Source organism: Abramis brama (genome assembly GCF_963993115.1).
Source record: "Abramis brama genome assembly, chromosome: 24".
NCBI lineage: Eukaryota > Metazoa > Chordata > Actinopteri > Cypriniformes > Leuciscidae > Abramis > Abramis brama.
The window spans coordinates 28375329-28397737 of NC_139986.1; the positions used below are offsets into that span (position 1 = coordinate 28375329).

Below are 22409 nucleotides of genomic sequence, written 5' to 3' on the forward strand. Positions count from 1 at the left end.
TGTGTTCAGTGATGGAGTGTGTTCAGTGACGGTGTGTGTTCAGTGACGGTGTGTGTTCAGTGATGGAGTGTGTTCAGTGATGGAGTGTGTTCAGTGACGGTGTGTGTTCAGTGACGGTGTGTGTTCAGTGATGGAGTGTGTTCAGTGACGGTGACTGTGTTCCTCAGGCCTGATGGCAGAAACAGGACAATCGTTCTCCGAGACGACCCGAAGCGCTCCGGATCCACAGCTGGCCGTGAGACCCGAACCAGGAGCTCTTGAGGTACACACACACACACACACACACACACACACACACACACACACACTTCACAGTCTTTCTCTTCAGGAGCATTCACACTGTGCTCTTGCATTACAGCAGCATTTTCATCGCTTTCAGAATCTTTCGATTCTGTGAAGTCATTTGTGAACTGATTCAGATATAAGGCAGTGAAAGATGTGGACGTCTCGCAAACAAAAACACAATTTAAAATTCGTAGGTTTTTAACATATATTAGCTGGAAAATATGCAGCTTTAGGGTAACTCCATCACTGCATGTCTGCTTTTTACAGCAAAATAGAGTTTATGAATTGATAGTTGATAAATTCATAAACATTTTTGTGGTTTATCGTGATTTATTTATGATTCATGGCTCTTTCTAACTAAAGACTATCACAAAACAGTCTCAATTTTGACTAAATCTCACACTGATGATGTTATTGCACATGTTCAAGGTAAATGAATCGCTTAGTTTTTCTGTGATGTAGAAAAACTGTAATGTATACTAGAACAGGTTTTCCTGCTTGAATGTTGATTATTCTCCTCATATTCTCCATTGTTGCGGCTCCTCTCTTCCCAGTCTGTCAGTAACGCTCTGTTTACTTCCTGTCTCTATGAAGCCCCTCCTTCTGAAAAGCACACTGTGCTCTGATTGGTCGGCTGGAGCAGTGTGTTGTGATTGGTCGAGCGCTTCGAGTGTGTTTGGGAAATGTCCCGCCCCTTTCCATAACCACCAGTTTAACACACTACTAACTCACTCAACCAGGCCCCGCCCCTTTATTCTGCGCATGAATTATTATAATGAGGAATATTGTGACGTGTTCGTTCCCGGAAGAAACTCAAGACTACAATGGAGGCGTTTCAGGGGTTCAGGAACACTGACACTGATATAGAGAAGAACTTCTTCATGCTCAAACAGCAACCTCTTTAAATCCACATATATAATAGTAACAGTGTCTCTTTATTGTTGAGTCCTGACCTGAACTATCTGCTGTTATTAGTGAAACTGGAGTCACTGTGACCTCTTCACGCTGCGTCTCCTGTGTTTTTACCCGCTGAACTCTGCGTTATGAGTCACTGCGTCTTCATTAAGCGCTTCTTCTCGTTTAGAGAGACGGGTTGTGTAGGAAATGACATGCTCTCCTCTCTGCTCGTTCAGCAGGGTCAGTCCGGGACGAGCCGAACAGCGCTGACTGTAGATAAGGACTCTTTCATTGAGCGCTGGATCTTATAAAGCTTTACAAACACTATTAGACTTCATGAACCCGCAGGAGGAAAATAATAAAGCTCTCATACTTAACAGAAAATATAAGACTGATGCATCGATGTCGTGTTAACATGATCCTGAACAACAGAAGTCAAGAGAATTGAAGTTCACCCGAATATAATTTTTAACGGTTTATATTGTATATATGTGTGTGTGTGTGTGTGTGTGTGTGTGTGTGTGTGTGTGTGTGTGTGTGTGTGTGTGTGTGTGTTTGTTTATTTAATTATTTAATCATTAATTTATTGCATTTACATTTATTTCTTGAATGCATTTGAATTTATTAAAGTAATTTGTTGAAATGCATTTAATATTGAATTTAATGAATTTAAATATTTATTGCATTTAAATGTATTTATTTAATTTAATTGAAAATGTAATTTGTTGAAATGCATTTAAATGTATTTAAATAGTTTATTTATTTATATATTTATTGCATTTTAATGTATTTATTAAATGCATTTAAACGTATGCATTTATTATAAAATGCTTATAATTATATTTAAATTATTCAAGTAATTTTATTATAAGTATATTATTTAAATAATTATGTTTGAATTAGTTATTCTATTTAATAATAGATAAAGGGGAGGAAGTTTTGAGTTCTGGAAGACAGAACATGTTGCAAAGTACAGTGAACTTTTTTATGGAAATTTCCATACATTTCACTTTGTTTCTGGATATTAACATGTCAAAGTACAAGTATGATTTGTTATTATGAACCAATTATATTATATTTTGTTTTTTGGTGGTCCAGTTAACTTGTCAGAAGCGTTTTAACTACCTTCCCGATTACAGCTAAGATTGACGGCTCTATTTAACAAAAGGCAAATTGAACAAAAATTTCCCATCATGCTCTGTGAATGAGGTGACAGGCTTAAACCTCATTACTATGCATGAGTTTGGCTTTGACAGCTCAACAGGAAACATTACGATCTGTTTTTCTTTCTGAATGCTGTTGCTGAAGGTTGAATATGTGTATTAGAGATCAGACATTCTTTTGCAGAACACAAAGGAGATGTTGAGCAGAATGTGAATAAAGTCATCTATATGTGAGCTGTGTGTTATATTGCACGAGTAAAAGCACACTGAACTGAAGCCGTTGTCCACTGAAAGCCTTGGACTTCAGAAGACTAGCAGTAAAGAGAGAGAGAGTCGTGCTGTTCTGTTCTGGTGGAGCTCGACACAAATGAAATAAAGTCATATTAAGTAAGTAAGTGATGACAGAATTATAATTTTTAGATAAATTACTCTGTTAACGTCTTTGACATATTAATATCCTGAAACAAAGTGAAATATATGGAAATTTCCATAAAAAGTTCAATGTACTATAATGCAACATATTCTAACTTCCAAAACTGTTTAGTCACTTTTGCATGTGAAATGTATGGAAGCCCTTTTCCACCACATGAGGAAAAAAACATGCTTTGGTAAATCATAATTATGACACAAAAATCACAATTATCACAAATATGTTATTAAAACTTGACATTATGACATACTAAGACATGATTAGGAGATAAAAAGTCAAAATTGTGATACAAAGTTGAAATTATGAATTTTTAACTTTTTTCATAATTTACTTCTGTCTCATAGTTTGCTTTTGTTATAATTTGGACTTTTTCTAAATCATAATTATGAAATAAAAAGTCGAAATTATGTTAGAAAAAGTAAAATTGTGACTGAATAATGAAATTAAATGCCTTAATTTATCTTTTCTCCTTTTTTTTCTTTTTTCTATTTGACTTTTTATGTCATAAATTATGACTTAGTTTGTCATAATTTCTACTTTTATCTTAATTATAACTTTTTATGTCATAATTTTGACGTATATTAAGAGTTGAACCTATATTAAAAAGTTGAAAGTGTGTATAAAAAGTAAAGATTATGACATAAAAAGTAAAAAAAAAGCCTCAATTTAACTTTTCTCATAATTGACTTTTAATCTCATAATTGACTTTTTCACTTTTTATTGTAATTATGACTATGTATATTCTATTTTTGACATTTGTCAAAAAATATTGTCACTTTTTATCTCATAGTTATGACTTATGTCATAAGTCATGAATTTGTATTTGTATTTATGACTTAATATGTTATAATTTTGATTAGCCAATTATGAGCCTTTTTATGGGTCGTTTACACAACACCGTTTTCATCGAAAAACGGAAAACATTTGATGCATTTTGTCCGTTCATTTACATGACAACTGCGTTTTGAAAACGGGTTTCAAATGGCAAGTTTTTGAACACCGTACCGTTACCGTAATCTACAAACATGCAAATTTGTGAAAACGGTGACGTCATGCACACGCGTGTGACGTGTTCTTCAGTCAATAGGTGCGCAGTTTCTTTACAAAGTGACATCGCCATCTACTGGCCTGATAGCAGAATACAGCGATTTCAGTCGTTTCCGTGGATCCGTGTGAACGGGGATCGTTTTGTCTGAACACAAAGATTTTTAAAAACTTTATCCTTTCTAATATATCGCTGTCATGTAAAAATTCCCTTCATCTCCTAATAATGAATTCACCAAAGCATATTTCCCTGTGACTGAAACGGGATCCATCGAATGTGTGGAGTAGCTCGAGGAACATGAATTACAGATATGCTTTTGATTATATTAGCGTGTGTCGTGCTCAGGGCTCTGGATTATTATAACCGTAATAACTCGCTCTGACCTGAAGCGCCTACATCAACTTCATATTCAAATCAAATGGGCCTTGATTATATCTCCAATATCGCTTATGTATCTCATTCCTTAAGAAGAGCTGGAGTTGTGTCTCTTTGTTTTCTTTTTTCTGTTTTCACACTTCAGTAAATGCTACTAATGGTTAGATTACTTTTTTAAGTCAACATGAAATGACATTGACAGCCAATTATTTTCCTAAGCCGAATATTTGCAGGAAAATAGGGCAGAATATGAAAGACTGGAAGTCTAAAAATACAGCAATGTTAACAAATACAACTTAGGATTTTATTAGTAAATGTTGAAATGAACTGAGCAAGGTTAACACATAGCCTACTTTAGTTTTGTTCATGTTTAGTGCAGTTAATTAAAGTTAACCTCAGTGTAAAGTGTTACCCATTAACCAATAATTCATAAAAACAACTGAAGTGACATCAGCCAAAATGCAAAATTGTTTCAGAGATTATGATGAAAGATTTTTTTTTAGAATAATGTGACTGGCGAATCATTTACAGTAAGACCAGGAACATGAATTAATTACAAGTTAATGTTGATTTCATGTTGACTTTAAAGGGGTGGTTGATTATGATTTGACTTTTCTAACTTTAGTTAGTGTGTAATGTTGCTGTTTGAGCATAAACAACATCTGCAAAGTTACGACGCTCAAAGTTCAAAGCAAAGGGAGATATTTGCTTTTAAAGAAATTGCTTTTTAAGGACTACAACAAACGGCTGGTAGAGACTACACCACATTCCTCCCGGGTTAGTGACATCACAAACCCTAGAATTTACATAAACCCCGCCCCCAGAACACGATTTATAGATTATCAAGACAGAATATGCTAATCAATGACTAGAAGATAACTACACATAAGCTTCATAAATTCATCAACTAACCCTTCAGAAATGTCCTGTTGCTTCTACATGTTGTCACTTCTTGAGTCTCTCCATCATTGTCTGACTCCGGTTTGAACATAAAAGGCTAAAAGTTTAGAAATTTTCAGTGCATGTGTGTGTGAGGTAAAAGGACACGAGCTGTTAAAGCTCCGCCCTCTGTGCCGGGAGCAGCAGCTCATTTGCATTTAAAGGGACAGACACAAAAACGGTGCGTTTTTGCTCACCCTCAAAAAGTGACAATTTTAACATGCTATAAAAATATCTGAGGGGTATTTTGAGCTGAAACTTCACACACACACTCTGAAAAGGGCATTATACCACCCCTTTAATGACCTTTAGTGTCCTTTCAATGTGATATTTATCATTTTATTCAGGTGAATTATTGTGAAAATCTTGCAGTAACTTGCTTTTCTTTAAAAGCAGAAATTGCTGTATTTTTATTATTATTTTTCTTCCCCACACGTCCTTTTGTTCAGTTCCTTGTATTTGTAAGTGCATCTCTGATAGTTTGAGCTGTATCTCTTCAAACTCCGGTGGGATCGTGTCAGTTCTGATCGGTGGGAAACATCAGATCGGCAGAGAGGAATCAATCACGCGGATGTGTGTGTGTGTGTGTGTGTGTGTGTGTGTGTGTGTGCCCTAAAGCAGCAGAAACAGATGAAGTCGCTCTGCTTGCGAGGCTCATACGGGGAAATGATTGCTTTGAACAATAATGCGTTTAAAAAAAGAAACGTGTGCTGTTACATTTACTTGTTTTTCAAAAAACTGCTTTTATTTAGTGATTATTTTTATTCCTCTCTGTGTAAAGCACTTTGAATTGCCATAGTGTATGAAATGTGGCATATAAATAAACTAGCCTTGCCTTGTTAAACTGCGAGACGGATGATTCCTGAGAGTCTGTCAACAGAATTGATTCACGAGATCGATTCTTAATTTGAATCAGTTCTTAGTCCTGATTATTAGCTCATATGATGCCCATCACAATTAATGTTCAAAAGTTGTAATGCTTCTTCTTGCTCACTGACGCTGCATTTAATTAATCAAAAATACTGGCAATTTTTGTAAAAATATGTTTACACTTTAAAACAGCTGTTTTTTACGTGAACGTGTTAAACTGTAATTTATTCCTGTGATCAAAGCTGAATTTTCAGCATCATTACTCCAGTCTTCAGAGTCACATGATCCTTCAGAAATCACTCTAATATGATGATTTGATGCTCAAGAAACATTTATGATTATCATCAGTGTTGAAAACCGTGTAGAAACTGATACATTTATTCAGGATTCTTTGATGAATAGAAAGTTCAAAAGAACAGCATTTAATTAAAATAGAATCTTTTGTAACATAATAAATGTCTTTACTGTCACCTTGCTGAATAAAAGTATTAATTAATAAAAAATCTTACTGACCCCAAAATGTTTTAGTGTCCGTATATAAAGCGCTGAAAGAAAACAAATACAAATATATAAAGTGCTGTTGTTTATTAAGATTGTGTGTTACAGAAGCGCTGATTCTGCTGTGACCTTCAGAGTTTGTGCTGACTCAGGAATATTCTCTGCTCTTGAACTGTAAACCTCCTCATCCTCAGTTGCGTCACACTGTCGTGTTAATGCTGTTGACATGTCACACACACTCCTGCCCGCACACAAAATCAATGGATCATGTCAAGGGCCGGAAAGCAATTTTCCGAGGGAGAAAACATGATGGAGACGATCTAACAAACCCTTCCTGAGCGCACGACACGACCAGTGCTCTTCTCCATCATCTGATGGATCATAAATCCTGATGATCATTTTATTTCCAGTCGTTGTACTTGTCTAGTATTGATCCAGACACACTTCAGTGGGATATAAAGTCAGCTGGATCCCTGTGTAGTGAAGAGTCTGCGGCGCCCTACATAGACAGCACTGCAGGCGTCACGCATGTGAATGTGACGGAAGAGAAAAGCTGATTATAAATCAGTTTGTGTTTGATTCAATGCCCAAAAGTGTTAATAACATATCAATAAATAAATGAAATTAAAAATAATAATAGAGAAAAAAAATAATTAAACATAAGTACAAAAATAATAATTATTAGTATCATTATAAAATAATTATAGTAATAATCATAAAGGTTATATACAATAATAACTATAAAAAAAAAGATAAATAATCATGAATATGGTAAATATACATATAATTATTAAAAATTATATATATATATAATTATAAATGTTTTAAAGGATAATAATATTAATAATAATAATAATAAATAATCATTCAACTTAAATAGAATAATTATGCTTATAATAATAAAAAGAACAAGAATAATTACTATTCATTCAACTTTAGATATCACAGAAATATGAGCTGGATGTGGACGTCATCATCTTAACCTCAGAGAGAGAGAGCAAAACACAAATGCATTAATCTTTAGTGTTATTGAGAGGTCAGATGCTGAAGCTCTGGATGGTGTGTGTTGAGTGTGTGTGTGTGACGTGTGTTTTCTGTGTTTGCAGGTTTATGCGCCGCTGCTGCTCAGATACACTGCGCTGGAAGATCAACTTCTGCTGTGAACTCAGAAACACACACTTTTATTAATACACCACGTCTACAATACAGTTAGATTATACAACTATTCAAATATGATTTACTCAAATTATTTCATAATTGCATAACAAATGAAGGATGTCAGACTATTAACATAAATTGCAATGACAGATTTTTGTAGTAATGCATTAACACTTTAACTAATTAAAACATTTAACCGACTGTGTAAAATAAATGAGTCTAACAACATTGAAAAGGTTTGAAACGTTCCACAAAGGAGAAATCACGAGAACCGCTTTATTTGTGTAGCGCTTTATACAATACAGAGTTTCAGAGCAGCTTCACAGTAATAAACAGGACAATAACAGTTTCATAAGTGATTAATTTTGCAACACTAACTCAGTTTCATGTATAAAGCAGAAGACAATAGTGTCATTATTCTGCTCAACTCAGTTCAAACTTCATCAATTATGCAAGAGTTGAGTTCAGTTACCAGCAGCTCGACTATGTGATCTTCCATATTCCTTAATAAACCTTCATTCTGGCGATAAACGTGTGAATCATGTGATCAGAGCAGACACACATGTTCATGAGCTTCTGTAAAGGGACTTGATGTCATAATAAAAGACTGTTGGAGGATGTTCACGTGTGTTTGGCTGGATTTATCTCTGCGAGAACAAGGAACTCAAAGACCAGAAGATGTTATTATGGTGAACTTTGCACATGTTAATGTCATTTTCTTCCAGTTTTGTGGTTATCTTGATCATGTGATCTGGTAGGAATAGCCATATTGTTCCGTATCTCCGAGTGAAACGCTTCTGGAACGAGAACAGATGTGGGCGGGGCTTGATTTTGTCTGTGAGGAATTGATTGGACGGTTGTGGTTTGCTATTGGCGGATCTCATGTGAGTGACAGGTTCTAGCCCCGCCCTCGTCATCAGATTAGAGAAGAGATGAAGTTATTCTGATTCAAGATTACCAGAAACATGATTAAAAATAATAATAATAATGATGTGTAATGCATGGATAAATCACTTAGGAAAAAACACTGCAATATTCCAGTTTGATTTCATGGTGACTTTAATGTTGATTCGTGCTCCTTCTGGACTTTTGAAGCTCCAGATGATCATACTGTATGTCTGTGGATTTAACAAATGAAAAATGTGTAACATTTATATTTCCACAATCAGTGAATCTTTTCCTTCTGAATTAGGAGTTGATTGAGCGTGACAGAGTTTGTGGAGACTCGGATCTGCTGTGGTTTTGACACGTCTCGTACACTGGCGTATATTCATGTCAAACAACACGAGCTGCAACCGCACGAACAAAGATGCTGAACTTCAAAGATGCAGAAGTGACGAATGCATCCGTGAAGATCTGATCAAACGCTTCCACACTGAGACACTCAACAACACACACACACACCGTCAGATGAACATGAGTCCTCAAATCAACAGCCATGTACTTCTGTTTCTGTCTTTCATCTGCATTAAGAAGATCCTCAGCTCACTGCCGACGTTCTCTCACAGTGAGGAACAAACGTTCTTTCAGTAACATTAAATATCTGGTCTTTATAATACTCTAAAAACCTTAGCACAAAAACATTATTTATTTATACATCATTCATGGAACTATTTAGTTGGATGTTGTTTTAAAGTCCTCCTGTATTCAATCATTTTTTCCCTTAAAACCTACCTTTGATCCCCAAAATGACATATTTAAAAGTTTTTTCCTTCAAAATTCCTTAAAATATCTTGAATGTAACTCGACACCCTCGCCTCATTTAGTATTCGTGGTTCTATGAATATGCAAATGAGCCCCGCCTCCACTCACTCACTCAGCTCAGAGATCCACTGGTTGACGATCACACGTTGATCTGACGTCAGAAACACCAGCGATTTCAAAGCGTGTTTTTGAGACTGTCTTTGGTTCACTGCAGTTTTAAGGAGGAAATACTCAGCAATGGAGTCGACTTATGAATTTACACATGGTTTGTGTTAAAGCATATTAAAAACACCACATAGACACATAAACTACATTAAAAGCTGGATTTGCACCACAGGAGGACTTTACATTTTTAAATGTTACTAGTTTCGGAATGTTCAGAGAACATTTAAAAGTAACATTCCAACAGTGTTTGAAGAACGACAAAACGGAATGTTCGCATAACCTAGAAAACGAACATTCTTAGAGCATATTTTTCATATTTGACTAAAGTACACGTTTGAACAGCTCACTGTCCTCCTGCAGTTGTGAAGATCATCAGTTGTGTGTGTAATGTCTGAGTGCAGGGACACAGATGGTGTGTTCTACAGGGGTCACACTGTCCCGCAGCGTTTAGGGTCACACAGATCTGAGGAAGGTTTGACCTTTAACACCCGGACTAATGCTGGAACACCGTCACTCAGACCTGTCCGATTATATCCGTTTCACAGCAGCGTTACAGAAAATCATGATGTTAGTGTTTAGAACATCTTAATATCTTCATAGTTGCGGTAGAGCTGGACGGTGATATAGTTACATTTTGCGATGATATAAAGAATCAAGCAGTTGAGATTTACTATATAGCATAAAAGTGAGTTACAGTCAAACACACATTTATTCAGACACCTTCAACATTTCTCACATTATCACAGTTTATTCGCTATAGTTTAGAAAATGGTACTAAAATATGAGCAGAACTCAGTTGATATTTGACTGGTTTTGTCCGTCCTTCTGTTAGACTGTCTCACACATGAATTATGTTGAATATCTGTCAGCTGTTAAATTTAACTACACAATTAGATAATACCAGTTTAGCTCAACCAATCACCAAGCAATGCTTCATTGTGTTCAGTCTGTGTGTAAAAAGAGCATTAGCAATTAAAGACAAAACACACTTCAGGAAAACATGATCAGCTCAAAGTGTCCGAATCATTTTTGGTCCCACATTTGTATAAATTTAGTCACTGTATGAAGGATTTTTGGGTATAATATGTCACAGTTTACTTTATTCTGCTCTTCTCACTTACAGAAATGAACTATAGTGTCCTGATTACACTAGTGAAACAATATCAAAAATGATATCTGGTGTCTGAATAATTTTTGGTTTGACTGTATATATCCATCTTCATGTTCAATTTTGGGCTGATATAAACGATCAGTGAGTGTGTGTGACGTGTTGGTGATCTCTCTGCGGTGGAGCTTGTGTGTGTGTGAAACGCTGTTATTCTGCTGATGCTGATGCTGATGTGTGGAGATCTGATTGAGTTATTGATGCTGTTCTGCGTGTCCGAGTGGATCTGTGAATAAAGAGCTTCACGCTGGGCTGTGATGTGTGTACGAGCCAGGATCTGTTTTTATGATTTCAGGCTGAAGTCAACAGTGAAGACGTGAGATTAACATGATAATGAGCAGAAGCAGCTGCATGTTAATGAGCCTCAGAAACACATGCAGAGAAAAACACGCGTTCACACTCAGTGATCAGTACAGACATACAGCGAGTTCACCACTGAAGCAGTTATTTTCATTTTATTATTTTCAATTTTTGATCTTGTTAAATCTTGTTAAATTTAGTTTGAATTTTCAAACTTGAACTTTTTTAGGTTTCATTTATTTTATTTTATTATTATTTATTTCCAGACGAGTTTTAGGTAACGATTATAACCCTGCTTAGAATTAAATGAAAACATAGTAGAAACACTGAAATAGTATTTTCTTGTAAAACATACTGCAGTAATCTTATTTCTTATAATTGTTTTATTTTGAAGACACTTCTCATGGTTTTCAAGTCCAACATTTGCTTCACAACAAGACATTTATGCACATTTTGTCTATTTCTCAACTATTTTTTAACAGTATTAACCAGCATGGAAATTCATGCTAGTATTTATAACTCTAATTTGTCTTATTTTCCAGTAAAAATATCTAAACATTCTTAAATCAACATACATTTAAAGCAAAAATACACACACACACACACACACACATATATATATATATACTGTACAGAAAAAAATGTACAAAAATTAAGTGAGTTTAAATTTAAAGCTGCAGTCCGTAAGTTTTTTGGGTTAAAAATGATCCCAAATTTATTTCTGAGCAAGTACATCACCAGCCAGTGTTGAAAACTCTCTGCTTGCCGTAGCTCGATAAGATAAGCTTGTAATAATGTTTTTAACTCCAGTGGTACTGGTGGATTTCCACGGGAAATTCGAGCATGTCTTTGCGTCATTACGTCACATCTGTCCACATAAAGAAGAGTCTCGGCTAGTCGGCCATAGACATAGATATCATATATGAAGGCTAGATGTCTCGTGCGCGCTGCTGGCCAATGCAGGTCGACGTCCGCACGTGGCGGCCATCTTGCCACAGTGTGCTCGCTCACTCGTTTAATGGTGCATATACTTTTAAATAACCATAACTTGCTCAATTTTCTACCGATTTTCAAACGGTTTGGTTTGTTATAAACGTCAGAGATGTAGTTATGACACTACATACATACATACACTGCATACATATGAATAATTATAACATACATGTTCAAGCATTCGGAATTATAGCCACGTTAATAACGTTTGTAAGAAACCAAACCGTTTGTAAATCCGTCAATATTTCAGCGAGATATGAGGATTTGTGTGCGTGCTGATCATTCACCTAACCTGTGGTAAGATGGCCGAACGGTGATGCCGGAAGTGACTGCGCCATAAGACATCTAGCGTTTATATATGATATCTATGGGCCATAGAGACAGAGCGCATTTAGGCCACGCCCCCACAAACAATCCAACCGTCTCCATTGACTTTGCATTGTGAGAGGCTGCTTCCTTGTCATTTCTTGCTTCTAACAAAAGACAGAATAATGCCTAAAAGCTGCTGTGTGACAAGGTGTACAGCAAACAAGCTAAGAAACCCAGAAATAAGTTTTTATTAGCTCTCAACCTCAAAAAACGAGTGTTTAGGACATAAAAGTGGATACAGGCAGTTTAGACAGAGCGTCACGTGTCTCATTACTCAGAGAACTAACGTACGCCACTGGAGGAGACCATAATCGGCTACACAGGATAGTTTATCTTACAGAAATATAATATATAAAACTGACATTTGGATATTTGACTCACCAGTGACCAAATGTTTAACTTACTGCACACAGTGTATTTTTAGTGCATACTGAGTGTCAGGATCCCACAATTTACCCATTCGTTCCAGCCTGTATCCACTTTTATGTCCTCAAACGCTCGTTTTTTGGGGTCGACAGCTTATGAAAACTTATTTCTGGGTTTCTTAGCTTGTTTGCTGTACACCTTGTCACATAGCAGCTTTTAGGCATTATTCTGTCTTTTGTTAGAAGCAAGAAATGACAAGGAGGCAGCCTCTCGCAATGCAAAGTCAATGGAGACGGTTGGATTGTTTTCCCCCCCGGTGGGCGTGGCCTTCAGATTATGATGCGTTGCGCTCTGTCTCTATGAGTGTGAGGATGCTGGAGGTGGAGATTTATAGCCTTTTCTCTCAGCACTTGATATAATTAAACTTAGCAATTTGATGACGGATCCAGAAAGGTTTAAACGACGATCACCAGTAACAACTGGAGATTCACCTGTCGTAAAACGCAAAAGACTTCGGAGAAAAAAAGAGACTGCAACCGGCCCATGCAGAAACAAGGATACATTTCGGAAAGGCATTAAATGTAGTCACGCGATGCTGATGTTGTTAACATTAACAATTTGAGAACAAAGTATAATTTGCACGGTTTGCCGATTTTGGTGATTTAATCAGCGCGATTTATTGCAATGCTTTTTCCCTTTAGTTGGTCAGAACAAAAGTGGATGTTACTTGTTCAGAACATTTTCCGGTGAAAACTCTTATGTTGGTCATACTTCCAAAAAGTATAATCTGTGATTGCGAACACAACCCACGTACAGCTGATAACTCCGCGAATAACTGCAATTGCAGATTTCGAACAGAGATGGCGACAAAGAGGAAAAACTACAGACTGCAGCTTTAAAAGAAGAAAAAATAAACTTAATTCAAAAGGATAACAATTTATTTTTCTGACCTCATTGGCAGATATTTGTTGTTTTAATCTAAAATGTTGACTTATGGAATATCCTCAAATTTGCAGTAATATCATATTTAAAGTGTTTGCGTTTCCTGATGTTGATTCAGGCAGATTTTGGCCGTAACTGATGATGTGTTTCAGGCAAACTAATTAATATTCATGACTAATATCTGACCAGATTCATAACGCATCATGTGCCTGAAGCACGCTGACCCTGACGTGACTAACTCCTTTTTATGAATGCAAACACATCAGAGGTGTTTAACACCCGACACAAGATCTCGATGGTCACATGCTTCCTCTCGCCGCAGGAAGTCGTTTAATCCGCTCTTCGTTCCCGCCAACGGCTCGTTAGTGAGTTATATTTCATTTGGCTCATCAATCTGCTGGTTAATCTGCTGCTTTATTGTGTGAAATGACTTCATCTGGTTTGGATTCGCTCTCGTCTTCGTGTGTTCCCCCTGTGGACACAGCAGATTCATTTCATACAATTAATACGCCTCCTAATTAATGTACAAAACACGCTTCTGATGCTAATTTAACATCACTGTAGATTTGAGGGAATTCTAGTTTATGTGCTTTAGCCAACATTATATTATCATCAGTACGGAGCACAGATATCATATTTCTGCTTTTAAGTCAACATGAAATGCCATTCAGGTGATTTTCTTCTGAAAGAAACAGATGAGAATTCAGATTCTTTTGAATAACCTGATGAATTCAAGATCTTAAATTAGTAAATTAAGAGATAATGTTGTCTTTATAAAGTAAGACATGCTTAGTGTTTTTATAAACGTGTGATGCGTTTCATGCAGTAGAACGAGCTCATTATTCATATTCAGGTATTTTTTGCATTATAAATCTGATTTTGAGGAATATTTTGACTTCTGGCAGCCTGATGAACATAATCTGTGATAAAAAAAAATGATATCACACACAATTTTGTATCACTCTAGAAATAGGTCAAGCACATTGCATTGTGGGATACATACAGAGTGGTTCTGTATTCTCTGGTTCTGGTTCTGGTTCTCTGGTTCTGGTTATGTTTATGGTTTTGGTTCTGGTTATGGTTTTGGTTATGGTTATGGTTATGGTTATGTTTATGGTTTTGGTTTTGGTTCTGGTTCTCTGGTTCTCTGGTTCTCTGGTTCTCTGGTTCTGGTTCTGGTTCTGGTTCTGGTTCTGGTTCTGGTTTTGGTTCTGGTTCTGGTTCTCTGGTTTGGTTTGGTTCTGTTTATGTTTATGTTTATGTTTATGTTTATGTTTATGGTTTTGGTTCTCTGGTTCTGGTTCTGGTTCTGGTTCTGATTCTGATTCTGTTTATGTTTATGTTTATGTTTATGGTTTTGGTTTTGGTTTTGGTTCTGGTTATGTTTATGTTTATGGTTTTGGGTCTGGTTCTCTGGTTCTCTGGTTCTGGTTCTGGTTTTGGTTCTGGTTCTGGTTCTGGTTCTCTGGTTCTGGTTATGTTTATGTTTATGTTTATGTTTATGGTTTTGGTTCTGGTTCTGGTTCTGTTTATGGTTCTGGTTATGGTTCTGTTTATGGTTCTGGTTATGTTTATGGTTTTGGTTTTGGTTTTGGTTCTGTTTCTGTTTCTGTTTCTGGTTCTGGTTCTGTTTATGGTTCTGGTTCTGGTTCTGGTTCTCTGGTTCTGGTTATGTTTATGGTTCTGGTTCTGGTTCTGGTTCTGGTTCTCTGGTTCTGGTTATGTTTATGGTTTTGGTTCTGGTTCTCTGGTTCTCTGGTTCTCTGGTTCTGGTTCTGTTTATGGTTTTGGTTCTGGTTCTGGTTCTCTGGTTCTCTGGTTCTGGTTCTGGTTCTGGTTCTGGTTCTGGTTCTGGTTCTGGTTCCGGTTCTGTTCTGGTTCTGTGTCTGCAGTGCAGTTTATGTAAGTGTTGCAGAAAATAACGCCTGTCCTTGCATTTCCCAATTATACATTCCCAGATCAATTAAAGTGTCAGGTTTGATTTGATTCCGATGCATTAGCATGTCGTGAGACGAGGCGGTGTGCCATTCTGGATAAATCACTGTCAGCTGACGCCGCACATTGGATTGTCATTGTGTCAGTTTGAAGAATAATGCAGCAGAAACACTCTCGCTCCAGAACCGCAGAAACACACGCTGAGACACACGACTGAAACTCAGACTTCTCTTATTCTCCTTCTCTCAGTGAATTACGTTTCTACCGGACTCGCTCCCGCGGGGAAACCCTGCGAACCCCTCAGATCTGGCCAGGAAAACAGTTATTAACTAATTCACCTTTGAAATCGCTCTGTTGACTTTCTAGTGCGAGTTTTCTATTGCACAGATGAATTACAGTAATCATTCACTCTTGCTTTGTTTCCAAACGTAGGCTATGAGCCGTCCTGCGTAGGTATGCACATCTGCACACTGTAGTATTAGTGTGGAAGATATAGCTAACTGATCCGGCTCATCAGGACCGTCTCCATGGCTGCGTTCTCAATATACACACACTGCGTATTATAGTATATTCTGCAGTATTCTGAATCTGAATCACAAATACCCGCATTACCAACTACATTAGCATTGAAATATGCAGTATATAAATACATAGAATGTTGTATCATGCTCAGTTTGACCTTCTGTTTCCAGTGTGAAAAAATTAACTTTATTAATAAATTAATAATTGACAATTATATAAAATGTGCATACGTAATTTTTTTTTATTAAATCATTAAAACATTATACATAATATACAATATACATAAAGTAATACATAATACATTCTAATAAATGATATAAAATAAAATATTTCTGTTTTAAATAATAAATCAAAGATGTGTTATATTTATAATTATTTTAAAGATGATAACTGAATGCCATTCGCTAAATTAAACATGATGAGGTCATGTGACAATGTTGCATTCTAGTTTACCGTATAATAATATGTTCTCTATAACTCACTGTATTGTGCAATATATACATTCTAAAAAAAATATTATTTAACAAAAAAAATTCAAAGTTCGTTAGAGTACGTTTTACAAGACGATACTTTTTCAGTCTTTCTACTTCAAAATTACATTTTTTGGCATTTCTTTGCAATTATTTGTGAAATTGTCTCTACACCAATTGTTTTCTAGTGAATTGTACAGTATTCAAAATGAGTATTCTCTGAGATAGTATTCCCTTCTGTAATGCTCCTCTTCAGAAACAGTGTGCTGAGTGCAGGAGTGTGTGTGTCAGCTCATCCGATCACTGAAACACTGATGCAGAGGAAGACCAGGGTTCTTTGACTTCATCGAGTGTGTCAGAGTGTGTCAGGACCTTCCCGACAGACAGAAATACCCATCATGACTCGCTCTCAAAACACATCCGCCCGTGTTTCATCTCCAGTCCATCATCTGCAGAACCGGTCATGTGACTCCGTCTGATTAGCATCAGTGCTGTATGGTGTTGAATAAACACACACTTTCGTTTCGTTTTGTTTTCTATGCACTGATTAAGTAATTTGCTGTGTTTGAGTAATGCATCACTTTTACACACTTGATGTTAGTGATTTGAACAAACCTTTAACACTAAATAATAAGATTGGGCACGGACCGACTGTTTGTGCAATGATTTGGTCTACAATTGGTCTACTCTGCTCTGATTGGTCAAATGGCTCAGGCTGTTGTGATTGGTCTTCTCTGCTCTGATTGGTCAAATGGCTCAGGCTGTTGTGATTGGTCTTCTCTGCTCTGATTGGTCAAATGGCTCAGGCTGTTGTGATTGGTCTACTCTGCTCTGATTGGTCAAATGGCTCAGGCTGTTGTGATTGGTCTTCTCTGCTCTGATTGGTCAAATGGCTCAGGCTGTTGTGATTGGTCTACTCTGCTCTGATTGGTCAAATGGCTCAGGCTGTTGTGATTGGTCTTCTCTTCTCTGATTGGTCAAATGGCTCAGGCTGTTGTGATTGGTCTTCTCTGCTCTGATTGGTCAGATGGCCCAGTTTGTTGTGATTGGTCTACTCTGCTCTGATTGGTCCGATGACCCAGTCTGTTGTGATTGGTCTACTCTGCTCTGATTGGTCAGACGGCCCTGTCTGTTGTGATTGGTCTACTCTGTTCTGATTGGTCAGACGGCCCAGTCTGTTGTGATTGGTCTACTCTGCTCTGATTGGTTCCGATGGCCCTGTCTGTTGTGATTGGTCTACTCTGCTCTGATTGGTCAGATGGCCCAGTCTGTTGTGATTGGTCTACTCTGCTCTGATTGGTCAGATGGCCCAGTCTGTTGTGATTGGTCTACTCTGCTCTGATTGGTCAGACGGCCCAGTCTGTTGTGATTGGTGTACTCTGCTCTGATTGGTCAGATGGCCCAGTCTGTTGTGATTGGTCTACTCTGCTCTGATTGGTCAGACGGCCCAGTCTGTTGTGATTGGTCTACTCTGCTCTGATTGGTCAGACGGCCCTGTCTGTTGTGATTGGTCTACTCTGCTCTGATTGGTCAGACGGCCCAGTCTGTTGTGATTGGTCTCTGCTCTGATTGGTCAGGCTATACAAACAGTGATATCAACAGTAAGGAGTCCGTGTCTTTTTGAAGTTCATACAAAATGTATTCACAGCACTGACAAAGTCTTTTTGGACATTAGTTGATGAATTATGTTGCTATGACTTAAATGACTTAAATTATTTTTTCCAGCACATGAATGAAACTTCATGTGTCATGTGTCTTGTTGTACTTACTGTACATGTAATTGAACTTATTCTCATAAAGCAATGACTAACTTCATCTCAATCATTTTCATGCCATAGGCTACTTTAAATAATCAAGTTAAGCTTGAAGTGTCTGATCTTGACCAGAGCCGATTTATTAATATTTTTAAACCCTTTCATAGAAATGCCTCCTTTAATTTCATCTCGTGCATATTCATGTTTAAAGTTACAGAGTTGAAATTATAATTCATGGCTCTGAATAGCAGGAATGACCCAGGAGAGCGTGGGGAAAAGCGAGAATGAATAAAGAAGAGAGTAAAAGAAGAATGAAACCGACTGCAGTAACTCGTGCTGTAATGGCAGGCGGCGTCTTGAGGGAGATTCATCCGCTCTGCTGCTGCAAACAATGTAGAAAAGCACAGATTCCTGACAGGAGTTCAGAGCGTGTGCAGTGAACTTCATCTTTGAAGTGGAAGAGAACGAGAAAATCGCTTTCCAGGTTTATTACGCCAGCTTCTCCCATAGGAGAGAACAATCCTGCATGAGATTCTGTAATGCCTCACCTGTGTCTCCTAAACAGCAATCAGAGAGCAAATGAACGTTCTCCTGCGTCTCAGGTGTTTTTCAGACTCATTTCTGTGTGTGTTTATAGATAAAAGAGCGAGTCTGAGCCCCGGACATTATCAGGAAGGATATTCCAGAGTTTAGGAGCCAAATGTGAAAAACGCTCTCCCTCCTTTAGTGGATTTATCCTATATGAACCACCAGACGTCCAGAGTTTTGTGACCTTAAAGATGGTAAGAACAGATCGGTGACCCACTGAGAGACTTCAGCTCTCTCTCTCTCACACACACACACACACACACACACGCAGAGACTCTGAAACGCTGCTACTGTTTGTTTATCATCACTGTTGGCGGGAGTGAGAAGAGAGCGAGAGAAAGAGAGAGAGAGAGAGAGCGAGAGAGAGAGAGAGAGAGAGAGGGGAAGAGAGAGAGAGAGAGAGAGAGAGAGAGAGAGGAAGAGAGAGAGAGAGAGAGAGAGAGAGAGAGAGAGAGAGAGAGGAAGAGAGAGAGAGAGAGAGAGAGAGAGAGAGAGAGTGAGGAAGAGAAGTGACAGCGGGAGACATGAGAACAAACAGATCTGTGTGTGTTTAAAGACTGAGCACCACAGATGGGGGCATTATTAAATATGAATAATTGAATATTATTTGATTATTATATTAATATTTAATATTACAGATGATTTACCAGTGGGGGATTTTGACATTAATATTAATTAATTAATAGTACATCTTTAATAGTAAAAATTATTTGATATTCATATTTTAATATAAATGTTTTATATAAAAAATTATTTACCAGTGGGCATTTCTTAAAGGAACACGCCGACTTTTTGGGACTATGTTTCAATAGTAATTCATTTTAATGTTAAAGGAACACGCCGATTTTTTGGGACTTTATCTTATTCACCGTATCCCCCAGAGTTAGATAAGTCCACACACACCCTTCTCATCTCCGTGCGTGCCGTAACTCTGTCTGACGCACCCACCGCTAGCCTAGCTTAGCACAAAGACTGGAGGTAAATGGCTCCAGCTAGCATACTGTGACAATAAGTGACAAAATAACGCCAACATTTTCCTATTTACATGTTGTGAGCTGTATAGTCACAGCGTGTACAAATAACAAGGTCACATGAGACACAGCCATCTTCTAACCGTATACATACTGGGAACTATATTCTCAGAAGGCGAAGCACTGCTACTTGGGCGGAGTCTTTGTGCTAAGCTAGGCTAGCGGTGGGTGTGTCAGACAGAGTTACGGCACGCACGGAGATGAGAAGGGTATGTATGGACTTATCTAACTCTGGGGGATACGGTGAATAAGATAAAAGTCCCAAAAAATCGGCGTGTTCCTTTAACATTAAAATGAATTACTACTGAAACATATTTAGGCTAATATAATTTTTTAATATTAGTATGTAATACTAATTAATATTTAATATTAATATTAAAGATTCTTTACCGGTGTGTGATTTTTAACATTTACATTAATTAATAATAAAGTACATCTTTAATAGCAAATATTGATTGATTGATTAATTATAATAATAAATTAATTAATTAACCAGATAAACCTTGACAGAAAAACTGACTCTTTTTGGAGTTGCACACGTGATGAACAGATTCATGCCAAATAATTCCTTGATGCATAAACTTTTATTTTGTTGGCCTGATCGCTTTCCCAGAGGATGTCAAATAAACAGATGAAAAAGACTTTGCATTCTGTTTCCTGCTATAAATCATTGACTGATCTTAATTTCTGCGGATATAATAATTCTGCCTTATAATAACTCTAAAGTTTAGCATTTGGTGACAAACTAGAAAAGCGCTCTTCTGTTTCAGTGTGTTCAGCGTTTCTGGACTCATGTTAGAGGAACTGATGCAACTCTGGATTAATGCTTGAACGGAGAGAATCGGGAATATCCTCGTTGGTTTGAGAGAGGAAGAGATGAAACCTGTCATCATTTTCTATGTATAACTATAAAGGAAAAGCCTCAGAAAACAGACTTCAAAGATTTACATGTTAGCAGATCAAAAAACGCTTTCAGAAACAAATACTGTCTGCTAGTGTTTCTGTCTGTGTGTTTGCATCTGTTTTAGGTTCATTTCATATTTATTCTGTTGTATAATTTATAGTCCAGCTGTATTTTCAGACAGAACCGTGTCGAGATTACGGCAGACTGATGTAAGCGGCAAACGAATGCAGATATTCTTCAAACCTGTCAGTGACATTATAAACTCATTTTGGGGGTGAATTGGATGGTGAGAATTGGTTTAGAGGTGGATTTACACTCTGAAAAATGCCCAACTTTAGGTCAAATATGGACAAAAAATTACATTTTACATTTTAAATGACATTTTTAACCCAACTTTTTTGTTTGTATTTGACCCAAAATTGGGTTAAAGCAACCCAGCGTTTTTTACAGTGTATCTTGATGAATCACAGTCTGACAAGAACATGAATTGAGTCACTTTTAAGTCCATGTTGACTTTCATAGGTTCAGTTTGATGTCAGGAGAAGTTAAACGAGAGCATTAACAAGCCATTCACACTCATATTCAGGTACACAAACATTAACACACAGCTTTTCAAAGGCTGAATGCACCCAATGGAAATGTACAGTTTGGTTGATCTCTCATCATGCTGTCCATTGCTTGAGAACAAATCAAAGCCGCTGTTAAATCTCATAAACCAATCACATTTCTAAAACTGAACAGGCTTTAGAGCTCCTGGTTTTACCCAGTAATTGAGCAGAAATGGCAAACTCAGTATTGCTCATTAACAGACACTGTGGAAATGGGAAATGAGGCATTCAATTTGAGTTCAGTTCAAGAAAATTAGACGAGAAGCCGCACACTTTCAGACCACCACAGATGAACCTCTTTCTGCTTCATTGGTTTCCTGTTTGTTGAGTATTTCTAGCTTTATTGTGCTTTTCATTGCTTTTGCAGTTGCTTTGCATTTTTGTGGAATGCTTATTGTTTCACAGTGTGGAAAAAAAGTTATTTATTTCACTCAGAAATTATAATTCTGTCATCATTTATCCACCCTTGTTTTGTTTCAAACCTGTGTGACTTTAGAGAACAATCTTTAGAGAAAACTGCTATATGCACTACTTTTATGGTATTTTAAGGTGTGCAGCATCTGTCCTCATTTATTTGCATTCTATATGACTTTGACAGATGCTTTTAAAGCAACCTGCCTTTACATGTTATCAGTTCATGCATTCACTGTGAATCAATCCCACACTGCAAAAATCTATATTTTGTCTTGATTTCCAAATATCTATCTTAAATAAAGATAGCCTACATTTAAATTACTTTAGATAGTAAGTCTTGTTTTATGAAAAATGCATCCAAATTTGGTGAGTTTGTGCTTAAAACTTAATTCAGAGGGAAAACCAGATTATTTTAATTATTTTTTATCATGTTGCAATTTTTTTTTTTTTTTAAGAAGCATAGAAACACTTAATTTTGACACATTTTTCAAGTCATTTTGCTTCTCCAGTAAATGTGTC

General features: G+C 36.9%; 1 protein-coding gene across 1 annotated transcript in view; it reads left to right on the top strand.

Annotated features, from left to right (window-relative positions):
- Positions 1–8283, top strand: part of xylb (xylulokinase homolog (H. influenzae)) — a 35176-nt gene extending 26893 nt beyond the window's left edge. The window contains exons 18-19 of the mRNA XM_084102639.1: positions 168–262; positions 7609–8283. Coding sequence (XP_083958765.1) covers positions 168–262; positions 7609–7665 — 152 coding nt within the window. The 3' untranslated portion in view covers positions 7666–8283. The remainder of the gene's footprint in view (positions 1–167; positions 263–7608) is intronic.
- Positions 8284–22409: the final 14126 nt, after the last annotated feature.